The sequence below is a fragment of the Leptidea sinapis genome, chromosome 47 (genome assembly GCF_905404315.1).
Source record: "Leptidea sinapis chromosome 47, ilLepSina1.1, whole genome shotgun sequence".
Classification (NCBI taxonomy): Eukaryota; Metazoa; Arthropoda; class Insecta; order Lepidoptera; family Pieridae; genus Leptidea; species Leptidea sinapis.
The window spans coordinates 3,529,873-3,552,862 of record NC_066311.1 but is presented as its reverse complement, the minus strand read 5'-3'; the positions used below and the strand labels follow the sequence as shown (position 1 = coordinate 3,552,862).

Genomic DNA, 22,990 nt, shown 5'->3' with positions numbered 1-22,990 from the left:
TGAATCGAAATAGAAACTATCCTATCTCTCAAGTTGGACTGAACCGCACTCCATGAAGTAATCCCCAATAAAATCCATTCATTAGTTTAGGAGTTCACTGGAAACAAACATCAGGACACTGGATTTATATATATTAAGATTGACATACATACATTATGTATGCCTCTGTGCATTCCTATAATTATTTACCTGTCCGATGTCGTCGAGACAGTTGAATATGTACTTCCTTGCCTCTTTGCTCTTGATACCGGTCTCCAATTCATGTTCCTCAGGAGTCTTTAGCCTCCAGAACGGATAGGTGCTGTCCACATCACGGTAGAAGAACTTGGCCGTCTTTGATGCGCTGAAAATTACAATAACCATTTCAATTAATTTAGTTTGGTTTTTGGAAGTTTTTCTATTAATGTTTTCAATCATTCGAAATTCAAAAGAGTCCAGTACAATGATGAACCATTAATAGGATCATTCTCATAAAAAGGGGGCGGACGAATGAAGATTGACTCAACAATTTTATTGAGATGTTTTAAGTTAAACACAGAGATTTCTAATATTACACAAATTATATTATATGAAACAAGAAGCCTAATTGTAAGCTTAGCACGAGACATCATAATTCAGATTAACAACCGCGTTACACTTTCTTAGATCGTGGATAAGGTGATACACCAGTGCCGAAGCCTTTGAAAATGATAAAAAGTGAAACAAAATAATAGTAGGATGAAACCCCAATGGGTTTCCAATGAAAAGAACGAGAATATAACAAAAATTAAGTGAAAAATAAATTACGGGCGATCTGAGGTCGGGAAGTGGAAAAGAGGGGGGGTGTTTTAGGGTAAAAAACGGTTTATCTCGATTTCCGGCAAAAACCTTCCTGCTACGAAACAACAGGTATGAATTCTTTATGAAATGCCTTTTGTTGGACTTCAATTTTCCGAACATTTACAATTGTAATTTATATTTTTCTACACCATCAGAAAGTAGATATTTCAACGAACAAAAAGCCCCCAAACTTTTTGAAAAAAGCTGATATTTCGACGTCAGAATTTTCGATTGAAAATTAGGATGCTTTTTTGATATTAAGTTAAAATAAGGCGAAAAAATAAATATTTTAAATCAAATAAATTACAGTGTATTTGGGACACAATAAGGAAGTTTTCACCAAATTTCATAGAAAAAAAAAATTTTTTGAAAAAGATAAATAAAAAACCAATAACTTGGTTTTTTGAATTTTTCACCTAAATTTTGAGGTTATGTGAAAAAAGTGTAATTACAAAAGTTGTAGATCTCTTTATTACCTACAATTTTGCCAATTAACTTTTTGCCATTGGACTTGCAGTTTTGCCGAAAATCGAGATAAACCGTTTTCTACCCTAAAACACCCCCCCTTTTCCACTTCCCGACCTCAGATCGCCCGTAATTTATTTTTCCCTTAATTTTTATTATATTCTCGTCCTTTACCAATGGGTTTCATCCTACTGTCTACTGACCCTGGTCTATGACAGCTCCAACCATAGATAAAATAAAAAAGACAAAATATCGTAGATTAAATAATTAAGTCTGTTTTTAGCATGCAGATTTAAAACTACTTATTTAAATTAATAAGATGTGCTCGTTAGATGGAATGGAATCTACTTTCTACATATTGTCTCTACATGACCGTACTGCAATATATTTTTTTTAAGAAAATAAGGGACGAGACGAGCCGGACGTTCAGCTGATGGTAATTGATACGCGTTGCCCATTAAAATGCAGTGCCGCTCAGAATTCTTGAAAAACACCAAAAATTTCCGAGCGGCACTACAACTGCGCTCGTCACCTTGAGACATAAGATGTTAAGTCTCATTTGCCTAGTAATTTCACTAGCTACGGCGCCATTCAGACCGAAACACAGTAATGCTTACACATTACTGCTGCAGAAATAGGCGCCGTTGTGGTACCCATAATCTAGCCGGCATCTTGTGCAAAGGAGCCTCCCAATTTATATACCGAAAAACAGGAATCGAGTCTTATTTAGACAGAAATATATTCGTACATAATTATAAAGCTTTTATCGAAATTCTATCCCAGGGTTGTTAGTGCAGTAAAAACAATACCTGTTAAGCATGTGTTCGGTCGGCAGCCCCTGTGTCTGCGAGATGTATCTGATCTGATCGTACTCCGAGGAGCCAGGGTACAGGGGCCAGCCCAGGAACAGCTCGGCGACCACGCAGCCAAGGGACCACATGTCGATCGCTTCGCAGAACGCCAGACCCAGTATTATTTCTGGTGCCCTGAAAATAATTAATGATACTGTAATTTTAGAGAAAGTAAAAGCCGGCAACGCTCCTGTGATTCCTCTGGTGTTGCAAGAGATTATGGGCGGCGGTGATCACTTAACAACAGGTGACCCGTACGCTCGTTTGTCCTCCTATTCCATTAAAAAAAAAACAAAAAAAAAAGTCCGGGGGTTCCTTCAGGACGTTACGGGCAAAAACTACCACCCATTCCAAAACGATAGCCTCAGAATTGAGAAGAATGGGCGCAACAAAATCAGCGGGCTTTTTTTTTTCATTAAAAATATGTTTACAATGTAATATTGTATAATTTATGTTATAGTAACCTTTACCACAAAAACGTTTTTTAGCAATCTTCTGAATATCGTACTCAACTTTGTAATACTTGTGTTTTGAACATTTTCTGGGATCTTGTTGCAAAAGCATATACATCGCCCAACAAAAGACTTACTAACTCGACTTAGCCGAGTAATAGGCATTATAAGTTTATGTCTGTTCCTGGTGTTAACATTATAATTAAAGTATTAAATGTTAATTACAATTTACCATACCCTATGATTTGTAAATATACTGCAATTTGATTTATAAAATAGAGTCTGCTTAATTTCTTGTGCCCGTTTTTCACAATCTGTGGCATATACTTTCAAATGGGTGTTGTCAGATCATGACTCTTATAAGGTACTTATCTTTTTTGAACAAACCTATTTGAATTTGGTCCTGAGAATAGGGGTCTTGCTTTTTCAAAAACGAAACCGGGTTCAGAAGATATACCAGTATCTGTTCTGCAGTTAGGTTAGTTATCAGTAAGTTACCTTACAACATGTTGGAGCATATTGCATTGTATTTAGGCGTGCAAGGGAGCTGTAGCTAGTGTAGGTGCGTTGGTAAGATACCTCCGTACCGAGACTTATGTATGAATATGTTATAGTGCAAATACAGAAACGGCTCCCTCCGCGAAATCAATCAAAGAAATGGGGACTCTTGCAGTCATACAATAAGGTGCAATACAGATCGCACCGCGCTACTAACCTACATTTTTATTCACGTTCATAGGTGACGAGCAAAGTTCGCGCGTGCTTAACTGCTCGCACACACGGAGAATGAGACAGCCCTGGTCAGGGTTGCAAAACAAAGTGGAAAGCGGTACTGTTCTTCAGTCTCCTGTGTTCGTATCCAGTTTACGTTCACAGAGACATAACTTTCCTGTCCAATATTTGACCCACTGCAACAGCAGCAATTACCTCCATTGGGTCCTCTAGTGGAGTAACCCGTGGGTGTATAACTTACTCAGAACTTTATCAGGTTCAGTTAAACTTGCCTTTTCTTCAAATGTTATAAAGACACTAGACATACCTGTAGTATCGGCTCTGCAGGTAGGTGTTGCACACGGCCTTGCTGACGTGGGAGGCGCTGCCGAAGTCGATGACCTTGACGCGGTAGGGTTGCCGCGCGGGCTCTACCAGCATTATGTTCTCTGGCTTCAGATCCGCATGGATCAGACCCAATTGCTGCAGAAATAAATCAATTATTATGTGTTATTTTGTATTTTCTTATCTACATTTTAAAGCCGTCCTGCTGACAGGATAAACATAGCAATAACGACACACGTATATGTTAATGTGATTTTTTTTATATATGAAAATATAGGACGAGACGAGCAGGACGTTCAGCTGATGGTAATTGATACGCCATGCCCATTGCAATGCAGTGCTGCTCAGCGTTAATAGCTGAAATTAACGCTTAATAAATAAAGAGACTAAATTATCGATGTCTGGCATGATTTTACAGCGAGTGCCTAGTTTTGGGATGTAATTCGTGTCAATAATAAAATTACATCCCTAATTCATTATATAAAAACTACCCTAGTTCAAAATGGTTTACCAGTAGGAGGCTCCCTTGCACAGGATGCTGGCCAGGTTATGAGTACCACAACGGCGCCTATATCTGCCGTGCAGCAGTAATGTGTAAACATTACTGTGTTTCGGTCTTAAGGGCGCCGTAGCTAGTGAAATTACTGGTCAAATAAGACTTAACATCTTATGTCTCAAGGTGACGAGCGCTATTGTTGTGCTGCCCAGAATTTATGTTTTTTTCAAGAATCCTGAATCCTGCGGCACAACATTGCAATGGGCAGGGCGTATTAATTTCCATCAGCTGAACGAAGCGAACGAAAAAAAACATTTTATGATCATTGCCAACAAGTTGTCGACGTTTGAATCGTGTCATCGTTTCCCTTGCCATATTTTATGGGAAGGGATAGACGTGCCCTAACGTTTATGAGGGCCTCACCTTAAGCTTGAGCAGCGCTGTCAAGACCTGCTGCAGTATGGGGCGGATGTACTTGAGCGGCAGCGGCGAGAACTTGTTCTGCTTGAGGAAGTCGTAGAGGTTCTGCTCCAGCATCTCGAACACCAGGCACGTGTGCGAGCGGTGCTGGAAGCACTCGTAGGCCCGCACAAAGTTGAACTCGTCCGCTGACTCTTGGGAGAGTCGCGACAGGATCGACACCTGGACAAGCGATTATCAAAACAACGTGGCTATTTATACTCTCCCCCCACTTGACCTCTCTATTGGTGAAGATCCAAAATGTACTTTAAAAAAATCTAGTAAAAGCATAAGTTTCTCGTCTACTAAACACATTATCCTGTCCTGTTAATACGAAGTAGTTTCTTTTATTAGAGACATAACAGCGTCATAAAGAGAAAACATTCAAAAATAGGGTTCTAATTTCGATAAACATATAGTACCTATATGTAGGAAAATTATATTATTTTTGGTGTTATGAACCTATTTTGATTAAAGTTAAATAAATATTGTACAAGTAACATTGTATTATAAAAGAGATGTCCAATTTTTTTAAACGTTTATCTATTCTAAGTCAAAAAAAATGATGTAGGCGAAGTTCTTACTCCAGTTGGTAAAAGGGGGGAAAAGTAATCCTTAGCGGGAAGTTCAAAAATACGGCATTTGCCAAAAGATTCACCACTTCAGGAGTGAAAACTTAATCAAGGCAACGTAAATAACAGCTAATAAAACGATGATAAGCCTGCGATTTCCCCTTTATCAAGCCGACTTTTTCCGAAATTCATTATAATATGAAATAACACGCGTTTTTAAACCTCAAAAATTTATTTTATTTAAACGCGATAGCCGCACTACTTCGTGAGCGCAATACGCTTAAAAGGCCCCATTATGCTCTCATACATCAAACATATTGTATGTTTATCCCAAAATACCAGGCGACCTTTTGTGCACGACGACCCACATCCACGGAGATTCGCTTAGCGCGATACTCGCAACCTACATAGTCAGCTTTCTGATAAGGCGAGAAGAGAATAAGGACAGTGACGTCACTCAACTTTACTTATATTTTGTGATATATTGAAAAGAGCTGTTGCACCCGGTTTTACTGCTACGTGACCAATGAAATATGAGAAATAAAATACGTATTGTTTTTTTGAAATAAGAGAGCTTGCTGGGACTGCCTCGGTATTGTAGAGCGTTCGGTATGTTTGTGGAGAACCGTGTCGATGGTTTCTACGCAATCATACGGAAAAGAATCGCCTCCGTCAAAAATAGGTTGGAGAGGAGTCCCAATATTATTTTGAAGGTGATAGCCGACAGACAGGACAGCGCATTCAAAGCGCACTGGATGTCTGTTTATTAATTGTATCAACTAATATAGAATAAGTTTGTTACTAACATATATGTAATTTATTATTGTATTTCCTAACATAGGTTAAGACTGTTTCACTAACATTTATATGTGGACCTATTGTTGTCTAAAATAAATAAATAAATAATAATAAATAATAGGTTACTGATCCAGGTCCTTCTTTCTGTGGACAAGCATGATTAAAGCAATGTAAAACAACTGCTGACACTAAGGCTGATATTTTATTGAGCGTACTAAGATTTTGCTTACGGAAAACTTAGCTGAGTGTGATATAATGCGAAACTGATTGTACTTTAAGTATAAGTTCCTGCCATGAAGCAGAAATTTGTAAGCATGATTGTGTATCGGTCTGAAGGGCACCGTAGCTAGTGAAATTACTGGGCAAATGAGAGTTTATCTCTTATATAACAAAAGACGAGCGCAGTTGTAGTGCCACTCCGAATTTTTGGATTTTTCAAGAATCCATGCATTTTAATGGGCAGGGCGTATCTAACGCCATCAGCTGAACTTCCTGCTCGTCTCGTCCCTTATTTTCATAAAAAAACCTTACTTTTTACAACTACCGTCATTATAATACAACCCTACACTTGAGAATTTTACAAGAGGTTTAAAAACTCTGAGTCTCCGTGCAGTCAGCCCTTATAACCGTGACGTCTGGTGGCAGACAGGGTGACGCGCCCGAAGCAAACACTCATATTTAGTCACGCTGGAGCCGTGCCAGAGTTGGAACAGCTAGGTGGAGCGGCGCTGACGTCATCACACTACTTTATTAACTCGCCCCAATTAAATACAAATTATGTATTTATCCAAATATAAATAAAGACTTGTTGTTCTTGGACGCAAACGGAGAACGAAATAACACATTTAAGAGAATCGTACCGAATAGTAGGTGAATAAGCCCAACATTGCTAACACTTAAGCATTCTCACCATAAAGGCCGACAACACTTTTATTCCTTAGTTTTTCAGCAATCCCTCTTTATGATATAAATTTTAATATATATAAATTACATGACACGTTTTTTGTCCGCGATGGACTCCTACACTAGTGAACGGATTTAAATGTGGATTACTTCGTGGAGTGCAGCTTAGTCGAACTTCAGAGATAGGATAGTTTTTATTTCGATTTGGGACCCATAATTATTTTTATTTCCAATATTTGTTTTATATGGACATATTTTCTATGAGAGAATTTAGTGACGCACGGTTTGACAGTTCCGCTGTGAAACAATTTCATTATAACAACAGGGAGCATATTTTACGAAATAATTCGTGATGTTTTGAAATATTATTGGTAAATTCCTATAAAACAGTATTTTTTTATTATCTACAAAATAACGTCTGTCGACGCAGCTTGTATACTATAAATACAAACCTATTGTAACATATAAGAATCCTAAATCATAAAATTTGATTAAATTATAAACTTCGACGTAGTATTGAATGCATATGTTTTTTTTTTATGGAATAGGAGGACAAACGAGCGTACGGGTCACCTGGTGTTAAGTGATCACCGCCGCCCACATTCTCTTGCAACACCAGAGGAATCACAAGAGCGTTGCCGGCCTTTAAGGAAGGTGTACGCGCTTTTTTTGAAGGTACCCATGTCGTATCGTCCCGGAAACACCGCACAAGGAAGAAGTTAAGAACAGGACAGTATTTCATCTACTAGTATTGCATGTAACATTTGCGAGTATTATTATAAATAATTATTCTTCTCGAGTAGATTGGGCACGACATTATAATGCAATATCTTATTATTTGGTAAGTGTTCGTACGGAACGCGAGAGGTCGCGGGTTCGAGTCCCGCATCGTTCATAAAGATTTGTTTTCAGTTTTATTATGATATGTATACAGTATGGAAAACGCACGGCCTTATTTTTTGTTTGTACTAGTTTATATATCATATGTTTTTGTATTTTATTGTAATAAACGATTATTATTATTATTATTTAAAAAAAAGATACATTTATATTTTCAAATATCCTACAACTACCCGCCTTCTAGCATGGCACGAAAACCTCATCCAACGATTTTTCCGAAAATAATCTTTTTTGATTATTAATCTAAAACTAGCCGCCTCCTAGCAAGGCGCGAAAAACTTATCTAAGGATTTTTCCGAAAAACATCTTTTTTGATCATTATTCTAAAACTACCCGCCTCCTAGCAAGGCGCGAAAAACTTATCTAAGGATTTTTCCGAAAAACATCTTTTTTGATCATTATTCTAAAACTACCCGCCTACTAGCAGGGCGCGAAAAACTCATCTAAGGATTTTTCCGAAACACTTCTTTTTTGATCATTATTCTAAAACTACCCGCCTCCTAGCAAGGCGCGAAAAACTTATCTAAGGATTTTTCCGAAAAACATCTTTTTTGATCATTATTCTAAAACTACCCGCCTACTAGCAGGGCGCGAAAAACTCATCTAAGGATTTTTCCGAAACACTTCTTTTTTGATCATTATTCTAAAACTAGCCGCCTCCTAGCAAGGCGCGAAAAACTTATCTAAGGATTTTTCCGAAAAACATCTTTTTTGATCATTATTCTAAAACTACCCGCCTACTAGCAGGGCGCGAAAAACTCATCTAAGGATTTTTCCGAAACACTTCTTTTTTGATCATTATTCTAAAACTACCCGCCTCCTAGCAAGGCGCGAAAAACTTATCTAAGGATTTTTCCGAAAAACATCTTTTTTGATCATTATTCTAAAACTACCCGCCTACTAGCAGGGCGCGAAAAACTCATCTAAGGATTTTTCCGAAACACTTCTTTTTTGATCATTATTCTAAAACTACCCGCCTCCTAGCAAGGCGCGAAAAACTCATCTAAGGATTTTTCCGAAAACCTTATTTTTTGATCATTATTCTGAAAACTACCAGCCTCCTAGCAAGGCGCGAAAAACTTATCTAAGGAATTTTGCGAAAACCGTCTTTCTTCATCATGTTTGTGAACCGTCCACGATGACTGACCTCATCTGGCTCTTAAACAACAATAATCTTGAACATAGCCCAGCTATAAACAGTTAGTTCATGTCAAAACATCCACAAATAACACGATAATTGATGATACTGTGAAGTTTTTCCCGTGCGCCGTATATCTTGGCCCGGCCAGGCGACACTAATGGACGCAACTTCTAGGAAATGTCGCGGATACTGTTACCGCTTTCACAATAATTAATATAACACTATTTATAATAATACTAGCTTCTGCCCGCGACTTTATCCTCGATATTCGGACCAAACTTCGTCCTCGATATTCGGAACAGACTTCATATTTTGAATGAAATACAGGGGCGTAGCTACCGCCGTATCAATTAATTAAACGGATTACGGGACACCCGAGCCACGAGGGCCCCAAATGTACGTAAGCAAAAATTAATAAAAACTTCCCAAATTTTTTTTCATTTCACAAATCACAAAAGTTAAAAAAAAAGTAGTCATCAATCACAAGCGTAAATGATTTAATAAATCAGTTTGCTGAAAAAAGGGCAAGGAGAGTGTATCTTTAATTTGAAAAAATTGCCTGAATTTTTTTTGGAAAAAGTGACAGACAGATCATTATGATGAATAAATATTTCTTTTAATTTTATGCAAACATTTTTTTTCTTTTGTGAGTAAAACTCGTGTGTAAATAATCTTCTATTTTAAGTATGTACTGCCTTATAGATACGTAACGAACGGCGAAAGGAATAATTATAACTGATATTTACACAAATTAAATTAATAAACTAAATTTATGAACGATGCGGGCCTCAATTCCGCGACGTCTCGCGTTCTTTGCGAGCGCACGTCCAACTGTGCCAACCGTTCGAGTCACGTATTATTTATAAAATCTTGTATGCTTTGTTCAACTCTCAGGTTGTGGCTTCATCTAAAGGATCTAATTTACAGTTGATAACTAGCTCAACCCCAATATTTTAGTAATTAATCCAAGAAATGAGGGTTATCACTTTAAAAACATTGTTACAAAAATTTGTTAAATTGTTTAAATAAAAATTAGTCACGCTTATCAGGTCGTGTCATACTTTAGTATATTATACATTCATACATACATACATATAATTACGCCTCTTTCCTGTAGGGATAGGCACAGACCACTTTCCTTTCCACTTGCTACGATCCTTACATACTTGTTTCGCTTCGTCCACTTTCATTATTCCTTTCATACATGCTCTTCGGTTTAGGGTACTCTTGACCTGGCCTTTTTTTAAGACGTCCCTGATTTGGTCTCGAAACGTCCGTCTAGGTCTAGCCGTTCCAACACTTTCATTCACACTGGCCTTACACACTTTTTTGGTCAATCGTTTTTCATTCGTTCTTTCGAGATGGCCAAACAATCTCGGCATACTTTCACAATTTTTGTCACAACATCTTCTTTCAGACCACAACTCACTGTCACTCAGTTTAACTCCTATCATACTTCTCAACGCTCTCATCTCAACTGCATTTATTCTGCTTTTATGTTTCTTCTGCCATACCCAACTTTCACGTCCGTACATGAGTGTTGGAACCAACACCCCCTCATGTACAGCCAAACGAGCCGTGTTAGACACCTTCTGCCTGCTCATAAAGGAGTGCAAAGCTCCATTCACCATGTTTCCAGCATTCACTCTTCTTTCAATAACACTCTCATACTTTCCATCTCTTGTAATTATGATCAGACTCCAGTAAATTGTAACATAAATATAATATATCTCTTTAGGTTGAACGCACTAAATACGCGCAACGTCCTATTAATTATAAATTGGCAATCGACTTCAAAAGACCGCCATTACCGCGATACGTTCGCGAGTGACACGCTTCTTTTGATGTAGTTGATCGAATGTTTATCGGCGCGCGGCGAGAAACAATTTTATGAATCGCCGCTTCCATTTATCGATAAACACATCCCACGCACAAAAGTTATGATTTATAGTGCCGAACGATATTGTTTTTTTTTTTTTTGCATTAAATTTCACGGGCTTTGAACCATAGAAGACTAAAGAGAAAACTAACACTTGTTGACATCGGGGTGGTATCGTATCAATCTCCGAATTGCCGTTTCCGGTGCTTTTTTTAATGAAAATACGGGACGGGACGAGCAGGGCGTTCAGCTGATGGTAATTGATACGCGCTGCCCATAATAGTGTAGTGCCGCTTAGGATTCTTGTAAAGCCAAAAAATTCAGAGCGGCACTGCAATTGCGCTCGTCACCTTGAGACAAAAGATGTTAAGTCTCATTTGCCCAGTAGTTTCACTAGCTACGGCGCCCTTCTGACTGAAACACAGTAATGTTTACACATTACTGCTTCACGGCAGAAATAAGCACCGTTGTGGTACCTATAAATCTAGCCAGCATCCTGTGCAAAGGAGCCTCCCACTAGGAAACCCCACTTTTAGCTCTAGTCTACTAAGGTACTAAGAAAACAGCGGGTAGCGGCAGTCTCACACGATGCCCTTCTCCGCAACACCACCCGCTACCCGCTGACATCTTATTTCCCCGTCCCCGCCAACGTCTGCCACCCCGTGGGACGGTCGCGCACGAAGTTGTCGGATAATAGTTTACTACAAAGATTTAATAAGATTAATATGATTATCACTCTAATGCTGCCTGTCCACTGGAGTGGAGCTGAGCCATTATTATTGCCTAAATCCCATTCTTATATTTATTTTAAACTGAATATTTATATTAATTAATTTACACTCTCCTCTGTAGACTAGGATTGAAGCAATTTTATTAATTAATAAAGTGAAAGTTTTATTACATTGCCTCAATTTTTTTCGTGCATCTATCGCATGTCGCATTGCAGCCGGCCGCGAAGTAGGGGTGAAGCTGTATCAATAATTTCAACTACTTACTGCTTTCAAGTCATGTTGGAAGAGTGGTCTAAGCGCCAGATTAAATCTACGGTTCCCGAGAGGGAACGTGGGTTCGAACCCCACACCTGAACACAGGTTATTTTTATAAGTTGCAACGTCCCTGATTGCTATACAAACCCACAACATTATTCGTGACGAGAAGCGTTTACTGACGAAATACCTATTTATAAATATATTAAATACTTTTTAAAAGTAATAAATTGTGTGATATGATGAAATGGAGTATTAATATTAATTATCTCAATAATTAACATGATTTATATATTCTGACGTGTCGCGTGCATTATATCTTCATGGTCACGTGCGACTGAGTTGACAGGAGTCGAGAGTGAAATTGCCAATAATTTATGAGATTAACTGGCGTTTACCAAGGGAAATATGAAGCCCACATTTAACTAACCTCAATCTGGCCTTGTCTGGCATAGCTGGGGTGGTTCTTCAGGATCTTGATGGCGACTATCTCGTTGGTGCCCTTCTTCCAGCACTTCACCACCTGACCGAAGGTGCCCCGCCCGAGGAACTCCAACACCTCGTACCTGAAATGGACACACACCAATGAGAGAATTAAAACATCTGATGCTTGAGAACCGTGCATAGAGTGATGGTTTTGATATCAGATTCATTAATTTAGAATACAATTTAGTGACATCCAAGTTAAGCCAAGTTTGGCCCTGTGCTTCTCCGGCGCATAAAAAATAGTGTATTCCCAGGCCCAAGGGTGCCGTAAGAGGCGACTAAGGGCATTTACCAGTGGGATCTCGTTTGCACAGGATGCCAGCTAGATTATGGGTACCACAACGGCGCCTTTTTCTGCCATCATGTGTAAAATCGTAGCTAGTGAAATTACTGTGCAAATGAGACTTAACATCTTATGTCTCAAGGTGACGCGCGCAATTGTAGTGCTGCTCAGAGCCTCAGCGGCACTGGCAATGGGCAGGGCGAAAAATTACAATTAGCTGAACGCCCTGCTCGTCTCGTCTCTTATTGTTATAAAAAAAAAAGAAAATACAATCATGTTAACGTTTACGCGAAATCGTTTTACCTATGTTCTCGTTGTAAACAATTGTAAGATGAATCATCTCCACCTATTTTATGAGTTTGTTTTGTCAGACTACATAAACGTAATTGCTAGAAGGAGGATTTTTTCCCCGATAAAAACGAATGATTGTTAGAGTTGATGTATTTATGTAGTTACTTGTATTATTACATTGTAGTCTAATTTTATTTTGCTAAACGTAACATCCATTGTAACTGATATCTAAAAACACACACAAATAATATAGCACCTACTGATGTAGCCTCACAATGTTACATAACTAAATAGTTTACAACACAAAATGTAGAGACTAAAACAAAATCTCGAATTGTCGGGGACCCAGTGCTCTGTGAACGGCTCGATCACCCGGCGTTGCGTAGAGAAGTCGCTTCTCTTCTACCGGATTTATCACGGGGAGTGTTCCGAAGAGCTGCTTCACCTGATTCCTACCGTCGAATTCGGCCTTCGCACGACACGCCACAAACTATAATATTATCACCCCACCATCTAGATGTGTGGCGTTCCTCCGAAAAGCGGTTTTCTAGGAGCTTTCTTCCACGTACCACAAAGCTGTGGCATGAGCTTCCTTGTGCTGTGTTTCTGGGACGATACGACATGGGTAATATTAAAAAAGCGCATACATCTTCTTTAAAGGCCGGCAACGCTCCTGTGTTTCCTCAAGTGTTGCAAGAGAATGTGGGCGGCAGTAATGACTTAACACCCGTACGCTCGTTTGTCGTCCTTTTCCATAAAAAAAATATATTATATATTATATGTTTTATTTGTGTACATGGTGATTTTTTAAATACCACGTGCTCTAAAAATAATTATAAAAAAGATACAATACCAATAAAGATAAAAAGAAGAGCTTAAGAAAAGAAATCTCAAAAATTCTTAAGGGCAATTAACCAAAGCAAAATTAATTAACAGAATATACTCACTCGCTAACAGAGACTATATACCTAGTATATAAGATAGTAGATACATTCCACGAAAGCCATCCAGTACGCAAAATAAATCATATCAAACGATTCCTTTTCTTAATCATCTTAAAGTTATTTTACTAATGAAATGTCTACACTATCGTTAAAAAGCATCGAATTAATGAACTTAATGAACACTTAAACAGCGGTACTCTTGCCTAATATTGGCCAATAAATACGACCCTCGTTAAATTTTAATTAGACTTCGAAATAAGATACTAACGTTTTATGACGATATAAATTATTATTTCATGTAACACACGGCACATTACTCTATGCAATGAAGTTGATACGAATTTTATAGTATAAATTAAATTTATTATCTAGAATTTTTTTTTATCAAAATAAGGGACGAGACGAGCAGGACTTCCAGCTGATGGTAATTGATACGCCCTGCCCATTACAATGCAGTGCCGCTCAGGATTGTTGAAAAACACTAAAAATTCTGAGCGGCACTACAACTGCTCTTGTCAGCTTGAGACATAAGATGTTAAGTCACATTTGCCCAGTAATTTCACTAGCTACGGCGCCGAAACACAGCAATGCTTCCACATTACCGCTTCACGGTAGAAATAGGCGCCGTTGTGGTACCCATAATTTAGCCGGCATCCTGTGCAAAGGAGTCTCCCACTCCATCTAGATTAAAGATAAACAAAGTGCATGGTCAGATTGTATTTTACATTATCATTAAAAGATTACATTAATTTTGAGCAATGTTTAAATTTCATCACCAGCCAGCCGCCAAGGTACGTGCGCCTTTATTTCTGTGGATAATTCTATGATATTGGTGTTTTTCGAGGATTCATCATTAGGAACATAATATAGTACATCAGCCTCCATTACCATATTAATTTTGTTTTCAATAACAATAATAATTATTGTAAACGTGTAGGCTATTTACACGACTTATCAATTGTCATGTTTCTTTTATATTATAACATTTATTTTATTGCCACAATTAAATTATATTTTACTCTTAAAATATGTCAGTTCAGCACCAAACATTACACAATGGGATCATTGAAAATCAGTGTTGTGGTCATTATGTTATGTAAGTCGTTATCAGTTTTGGAAGACCAGTGCCACATTTAGTATTGCTTTATTTACTTTTATATTAAGTAAGTTGAGTATTAAGATTAAGCATATATTTTGTTTTCATAAACTTTTTTGTGTTTATGTGTCAGATTTTGTTCCAACATAAATTCATCTAATATATAAAATTCTCATGTCGAGGTGTTTGTAGTTAAACTCCTTCAAAACGGCTTGACCGTGAATTTTTGAGTGCATATTGGGTAGGTCTGAGAATCGGACAGCATCTATTTTTCATCCCCCTGAATGTGAAGGGTGGTCCACGCCAAATTTTTTTATAGACATTTTTTTATTTTATTATGAGTCAGCATTAAAAAATACATACAACTTCAAATTTTCACACATCTACGATCAACAGTTACTTTTGTATCGTGATTTTAATATCGGCAATACAACGTTTGCTGAGTCAGCTAGTTTTCAATCAAATTATACATTAAGTTATACAAAAGTTTAAAAACAAAATATGGAGTCTCAAGCGAACGACCGCTGTTCAACTCCGCTTTCGTGGGCAATCGACAACTTATCGCCCTTGTTGCACAATATACCAACATACTATTTTTCGTAATAACACCGATAATGTCTGACGAAAGTTTTAATAATTTCAGATATGTCTTTTACCTGTTGGACGAGGAGTAGAGCACCTCATGTTGAACCAGCTGGTAGTCTCCATCGCTACCACAGCCAGAACCTGTCAAGCGGAGTCGGCGATTGATGATAGTAGTATTGAGGTTTTCCAATTCGCGTTGATAAAGTCACGTCGCCGATCACAGCACCCGCATGAAAATTACCGAAATATAACATTAGCATATAAATAAAATCATTCAAACGTGGATTAATTAATATACAAATTAAATTTGTAACCAAAATTTATGAACGCTGGGGGAGCCACAACGTGAGAGTTGAACAAGTAATACCAAGATTTACGATATGGAAAAATAGAATTCCACCTTCGCACGACTCGCCACAAGTTAGGATATCATCCCCACCATCTGGATGTGTGGCGGTCCTCCACAGTGCGCTTTCCAAGGAGCTTTCTTCCACGTAATACAAAGCTGTGGAATGAGCTTCCTTGTGCGGTGTTTCTGGGACGATACGACATCGCTTTTTTTGAAGCGTATTCCTTAAAGGCCGGCAACGCTCTTGTGATTCCTCTGGTGTTGCAAGAGAATGTGGGCGGTGGTGATCACTTAACACCAGGTGACTTAACCCGGATGCGGGTCACATAATAGTACCTACGTTTCACCGTCACCCCACGCTCTTTTAGAATTAGAGGAAACAAGGCACCCATGTTGTATCGACCTGGAAATACCAGGAAAGAAAGTCAATCCAGTTTTAGTTAAATGTAAAAGAAAGTTCATTTAGAATCCAAGAGATTAGGATTTAATTTGATGTCAAACAGCGTTTCAAAACCATGATTGATACGGTAGAATCTGTTGAGTAAAAATCTCGAAAAGACAATTATGCTAACAAACTAAAAAATTATCTAACAATGTAAGTTACTAAAATTACAAAAACATCTTTCGCTATCCAAATACATTGCGAAACGAGAAAAAATTACCGAGTCTTCATAAAATAATAAGGTTCTATTAGGAAATTAAGAAGTAATATCTTGAGGCTACGTTGCGAAACATTCAAAAACATTGCAAATTAAGTAAAATCTCATTACGAGCTATTAAAAACATATAAAATTTGTGCTTAGCATGAAATATTCGTGCAAAATTGTCAATAAAACAATACTACGCTTTACATAAGAGGAAAATGTATGGATGTCCAATTAACTTGATGAAACAACAACATTTGACGTCATTTTCACGTGATCTGTTTTTAGTGTTATCAATTTTGTTACTCAAAAATATGCTTATATACTGTAGTGTATAAGTGCTGTTTTCGAATGCATCCACTTTAAAGTTTCAGTAACAAAATGTAAACATCCTACTTTTTCCTCTCACGCTACAATGGAACGGTCCATGCAAAAAATATCAAACAAACTACAAACGGGGTGTACACGATAAACAAAACTCGTTGTTACCTCCTTGTAGGATGGTTGAAATTTGTATACCAATCTAGCGGCCTCGAAGCAGAAATAATTTCGGACATTGACCTCAAACCCGATTCGAATATTCGCTCGGAGATCCTTCGGGACTGCATGAGCGAGATGGAAAATATTGAACGCGAGCGATAGATAGGGACAGAAAATAATGGGTCATTGTCCGAAAATCTAAATGCTCCGCGCACTTTATACCTACTAACCAAAACAACAGAACGGTTTTAAATATAACCGTTATGCAAATTAAATTAAGCATGATTACAACTTTAATGACCTTAGCTTCACATTTAAAATGGAAACAATAAACACATGCTTATATATAAAAAGATAATGAGTTTTTAAGTGCCTTTCTCGGAAAAACTTTTTATAATTATTTGTATATTTTTAGGCTGGTTGGTTAGTTGTTATAAATAAAGTATTATTTTAATTAATATAATTTGACAACACTAAGTTACGTACTATATGAATGCCATGGTGACAATATATAAAGAATTAAATACATGAATCTGTTTTCATGCCTATATGCATATTGAGGGTAGATCCAATCGCAAACTTGTTTATAACCGAAGCCATAAAAAAAAACAAGATTCACGATACTGGAAAAGCTGCATTTATTCAATTTTATACAGTTCTAAAATAATAATATATTACCATATAGTTCGTTAGAGAGTTGACTTGATACTTTAGAATTATTATAGACATGCAAGCAATGTGAGTTAACGTGTTAATAAAATTAAACACGGAGAAAGTGGAATTGTGATATTAGAACATAGGATTTAAAATCACTTATTGGACGTCAACTACCACCCATTCGAAATAATACTAGTATTGTACAATATTATGTTGTAAACATATTTTTATGATGAAAAAAAAAAAGCCCGCTGAGTTTGTTGCGCCAATTCTTCTCAGGTCTGAGGCATGGCTGGTAGTTTTTAACTTTCAATAAGTGATCCTATTTTGAATAAAAATATTGAACACTCGCACCACGCAAGTACCAGGCGAACAGAAGTGCGCAAGAGCATAGGAGGTAACAACAATTGGTTGATCATACGTTTGTTACCTTGCGGCTGGGCCGGGTGGTTGGCCCCGCCCGCCGCGAGCTGCTTGCTGTGCGCCGTCGTCGTGCCGCCCGCGCCGTGCACGCCCTTGTTCCGCGTGCCCGTGCCCGTGCTCGCACCGGTGACCGTGCCAGTGACCGTGCCAGTGACCGCGCCCGTGACCGTGCCCGCAGCACTGACCGCCGCCGCCACCTCGCGCCGGCTTCTGTTATCTCCCACACTGCACAAAACAAAATCCTTCAATTTCTAAAAACCTACCGTAAATTTTTAACTAAAAGCTGTGTAAAATTTCATCTCAACCTTCCTGAAGTTGCCACCAAAATGCCTATAACAGACATTGCATCAAATGCTACATAAAACTTGTACAGATGTCATTAAGCCAGCTATAGCTAGACATTATCGTTAACGTTACCTTAACGAACTGGAACACTGAATAATTGATAAAGCTATCGGTCAAGCATGCCTAGATAAAAATACAATAAAACACTTCAATGATATGTATTTATATATTATAGTAGGTAATTTGTAGAGCAAAATCCTATACATATATATCATCTACAGCGCATAGTATATTGTTCTCTACCCAACGTCTCTTAATAACTGGATAGTTTCATTATCTATGTGTTTCAAGAACAAACCGACACTACATTAAAAAAATCGAGAAAGTGCTTTAAATTATCGAGTGCTGGAGCACAGAATTAAATATCGGCCTATACGCAATATGAAAAGTGCAACAAAGACTCCAAAACTTAAATGGTACAGTAATTGTGTTTCGTCGTAAATTTATTCGATTTCGTAAGTTTTATTAGTAAGCATAGGTCCAATGAGGGTAGGCAGAAGAATTAGTCAGATTCGTCAGTCAAACCGCGTCCAGTGCTAGCGATAGAACAATATCTGTAGCAAAAGTATTCATCACGACTGATACCACGTCAATTTCTATTAAAGGTATTATTTGTGTATACTTCGGCCAAAAGAAGCTGCTTATTGTATTCTTAGGAAATTTTTATGAAGTATTTTAAAGGAATTAAGTAGAGGGAGTGAAAATAACATAACATATTATAAAAACACTAGGTAGGCGTCATGAAGCTACATCAGTTCGTAAAGGGGCTTTGATATGGGGAGAAGAACCGATAAGAATTTGTCGGTGGATGTACTTTAATCAGTTATGTAATATAAGCAGTTTTAGTATCACTAGTCGATGCGATACAGAGTCGCAGAACGTAAGCTTCGTACGAAAATTCATTAAAACTAATACCCGATCCATCAGAAATGTGTAATGATAACAAAACAAGAGATTCACTAGATCCCAATTCCCAATCCAATCATGGCGCTACCAGAGCATAATACTCCCGGCGTGCACAAACTTTGCGTCACCAATTTCAACTTTCCAACGCGGAGTTACCGTGTCGCTCCGCATTTACCTCACTCGACTCTAACTTAATGTACAAATACTGTTCGACACAACTTTCGCGTGGAAAGTTTCAATGCCTATTGCAACTTTTGGGATGGTATTTCATGGAGTTATTTCGGTTTCACATACACGTATGTGCGTTAAAGCCTGTCCAAGCGTTACAGGCGATAGTCGTAATTATGGCCTTTTGGTGATTCGATATTGCGTTTGGGTCTCATTTCGTACTTCTTCCACTCTTGCCCTTATCATCAAGTTAAGACCTTTTTTTATTACAAGAAAGGACCAGACGAGCAGGACGTTCAACGGATGGTAATTTATACGCCCTGTACATTACAATGCACTGGCGCTCAGGATTCGTGAAAAACCCAAAAGTTATGAGCGGCACTTTTATTGCGTTCGTTACCTTGAGACAAAAGATGTTAAGTCTCATTTGTCCAGTAATTTCACTAGGTACGGCGCCCTTCAGAACGAAACACTATAATGCCTACACATTACTGCTTCACGGCAGAAAAAGGCACCGTTATGGTACCCATAATCTAGCCGGCATCCTGTGCAAAGAAGCCTCCCACTGGTAAATGCCCTTAGTCACCTTTAACGACACCCTCGGGCCGGGGATTCCGTATTCTTTTTATGCCCCGGGGAAGCACAGGGTATTAAGGTGTTAGTTCCTTCTTCTTCCACTCTCGGTATACTTTTGCCCAAATCATCCAGCTAAGACCTCCATGGGTCGGTTAACATCCATTCAGCGGAGCTGTGGGTCTAGAGTCAAATTCTCTTTGTTAAGTTTCAAGGTTAATTTCAACTCAAGGAATAGCTTTCTACGAAATCATTTCGGTTTTAAATTCGTTAGCACGATAGGCGATCTTCATCATTAAGGCTTTTTGGTGATTCAACTCTCAATTTAGGCGTCAAATCTTTCTTCTTCCTTCTTCTCCGTGGATATCGTCCCTCCAGCGCAGATGTGGAAGGGCTCTTCTCGTCCATTCTCGAATTCACACTGCCCTCGTTCAATTTTTCCGCGCAAAGACAGCCGATCAATTTTGGTGTTATTTTGGATCCAATAATTAGAATTTCAGTCTCGCAGGGCGATGCCAAATATCATTTCCCCAATACACATTATATTTGCACAATCAACTCGACTTATACCAATGCTAGGTACGGTCTGCATATACGCCCACCTCCAGTGTGACCCTATTACTTCAAATATTAAATTACACCGATCAATAGCAACCTAATCATATCACACTGCGCCCGTCATCGCCCTCAGACTTAAGAAGGTAATATCGTGTCTATTATTTCACCGGCATTATAATATTTAACAGCCAGCCGTGTAGGACAAACACGTAGATAATAACAGTAAAGAGATAATAGCGGTACGTATAAGTAGGTATTGAATCATTTTTATCTTACCCGCAAAAATGCTATTACGTCGAACCGAAGTGGTTTTAGACGCTCTATCTATTCATAACTTACGTAACGCTATAAGCAGAAATATAACCTTTTTTTATTGAACAATTTTAACGATAGAGTTGATAAGAAAATATCCTATCACGATATTAACACGCCAGCATCATAATCGTATTATTTACAAAAACTAAACACACTTATACAAACAATTTATTATTTTAAAAGTGATAACCCTCAATTCTGGGATTAATTACACAAACAAAATTTATAAACGATGCGGGACTCGAACCTGCGACCTCTCGACCTCCGAGTCAACTGTTCGAATGACGTACCGTTGATAAATCTTGTGTAATATGGCTGTTCAACTATCAGGGTCTGTCTTCATCTACAGGATCTAGTTTACAGTTGATAAGCTGCTCAATTTATTGTTTTAATTTTCAAGAGCGACATCTCAATTCAAAATCCTAATATGCAAATATTGGGGTTGAGCAGGTTATCACCTGTAAAGTAGAACCTGTAGGTGAAGCCACAACCTGAGAGTTGAACAAGACATATACAAGATTCATCAACGATACGTCACTCGAACTCAGTGGAAGAGCAATCGCACGGAACGCGAGTGGTCGCGGGTTCGAGTCCCGCATCGTTCATAAATTTGTTTATAAACACTTATACAATTTACAAATATTTTTGCACATTTTAAAAGCAGTCACATTTATCTTAATATATATAAATTACGTGACACGTTGTTTTTCCGCGATGGACTCCTAAACTAATGAACGGATTGTAATGGGGATTACTTCATGGAGTGTTGTTTGGTCCAACTTGAGAGGTAGGATAGTTTTTATTTCGATTTGGGACTAATAATTATTTTTATTTTCAATATTTGTTTTGTATGGACATATTCTCTATGAGAGAATTTAGTGACGCACGGTTTGATAGTTCCGCTGTAAAACAATTTCATTAAAACAACAGGGAGCATTTTTTACGAAATAATTCTTGATGTTTTGAAATATTATTGGCAAATTCCTATAAAACAGTATTTTTTTATTATCTACAGAACAACGTCTGTCTGGGCAGCTAGTAAGTATATAAATTATAACCGACCGGCGTCGTTTTCGGTCTAAATATTCAATCGCCAAAAAAATTTATCATATTGACACACAAACATGTTTTTTGATCAATTAGTCTAAAAATATTTACAGTGCACAGGTCGTTTGTGATTATGATTGTTTCAAAAAGCAGGGATATTAGGCGAAGCCGAGGGCCACAGTCCTACACAATAATATATACCAATCACTTTTCGAGTTTTCACGTAAGTATATTAAGCTAGTTACCCAGCCACTGTTCAGGCATTATCTATAAATAAATTAAAATGTTTTATAAAAAAATTGCTCTGTCGTAAATCCTATTACTCCACTGCTGAATATCTAAATGATCGGACAGCCTGGGATTAGATTGTAATTATATTTATAGCGATAGAAATGACTGTACAATATTGTATATTTTTATTGAAAAGAGCTCAAAATAAGAATGCTGGGAGACTTTCTTGCGCCGCTTCTTCTCTCTGGGAGCGCCATTTGTTTCCGAAGCGGTAGTAGTATCTAGTATAATAGAAATGACATCAAAAAGAATTCTAAAGGAATCAATTTTGAGAAAATAAATGCCTTTTATGCCTTTTTAAACTAGCTCACCCAGCAAACGTTGTATTGCCGATATTAAAATCGCGATACAAAAGTAGCTGTTCATCGTAGATGGGTGAAAGTTTAAAGTTGTATGTATTTTTAATGCTGACTCATAATCAAACAAAAATTAAAAAAAAAATGTCAAAAATATAAAAAAAAAATTGGCGTGGACCACCCTTAACATTTAGGGGGATGAAAAATACATGTTGTCCGATTCTCAAACCTAATAATAATAAACCAATATGCACTCAAAATTTCACGAGAATCGGTCAAGCCGTTTCGAAGGAGTTTAACTACAAACACCGCGACATGAGAATTTCATATATTAGATTTCGTGTCACTTGTTGAATGTCCATGAAAACTCCTAAAGTGCTGAACGGATTGTAATCATATTTTGCACACTGTGTGCTGTTTGATCCAACTTGAAAGTAAACTTTTTATTTCTATTCGTGACCCTTTTTTTTTTATTT

General features: G+C 37.7%; 1 protein-coding gene across 3 annotated transcripts in view; it reads right to left on the bottom strand.

The window, feature by feature from the left end:
* LOC126978086 (uncharacterized) overlaps positions 1–22,990 on the bottom strand; it is a 188,812-nt gene that overhangs the window by 33,939 nt on the left and 131,883 nt on the right. For 2 of the 3 annotated variants that reach the window (XM_050826802.1, XM_050826804.1), the window contains exons 4-10: positions 18,014–18,240; positions 15,534–15,603; positions 12,208–12,343; positions 4,563–4,781; positions 3,627–3,781; positions 2,094–2,270; positions 190–343 (exon numbers count right to left, since the gene is read on the bottom strand). In XM_050826802.1, the coding sequence (XP_050682759.1) occupies positions 190–343; positions 2,094–2,270; positions 3,627–3,781; positions 4,563–4,781; positions 12,208–12,343; positions 15,534–15,603; positions 18,014–18,240 (1,138 nt within the window). The remainder of the gene's footprint in view (positions 1–189; positions 344–2,093; positions 2,271–3,626; positions 3,782–4,562; positions 4,782–12,207; positions 12,344–15,533; positions 15,604–18,013; positions 18,241–22,990) is intronic. The other variant, XM_050826803.1, reaches the window with a different exon arrangement.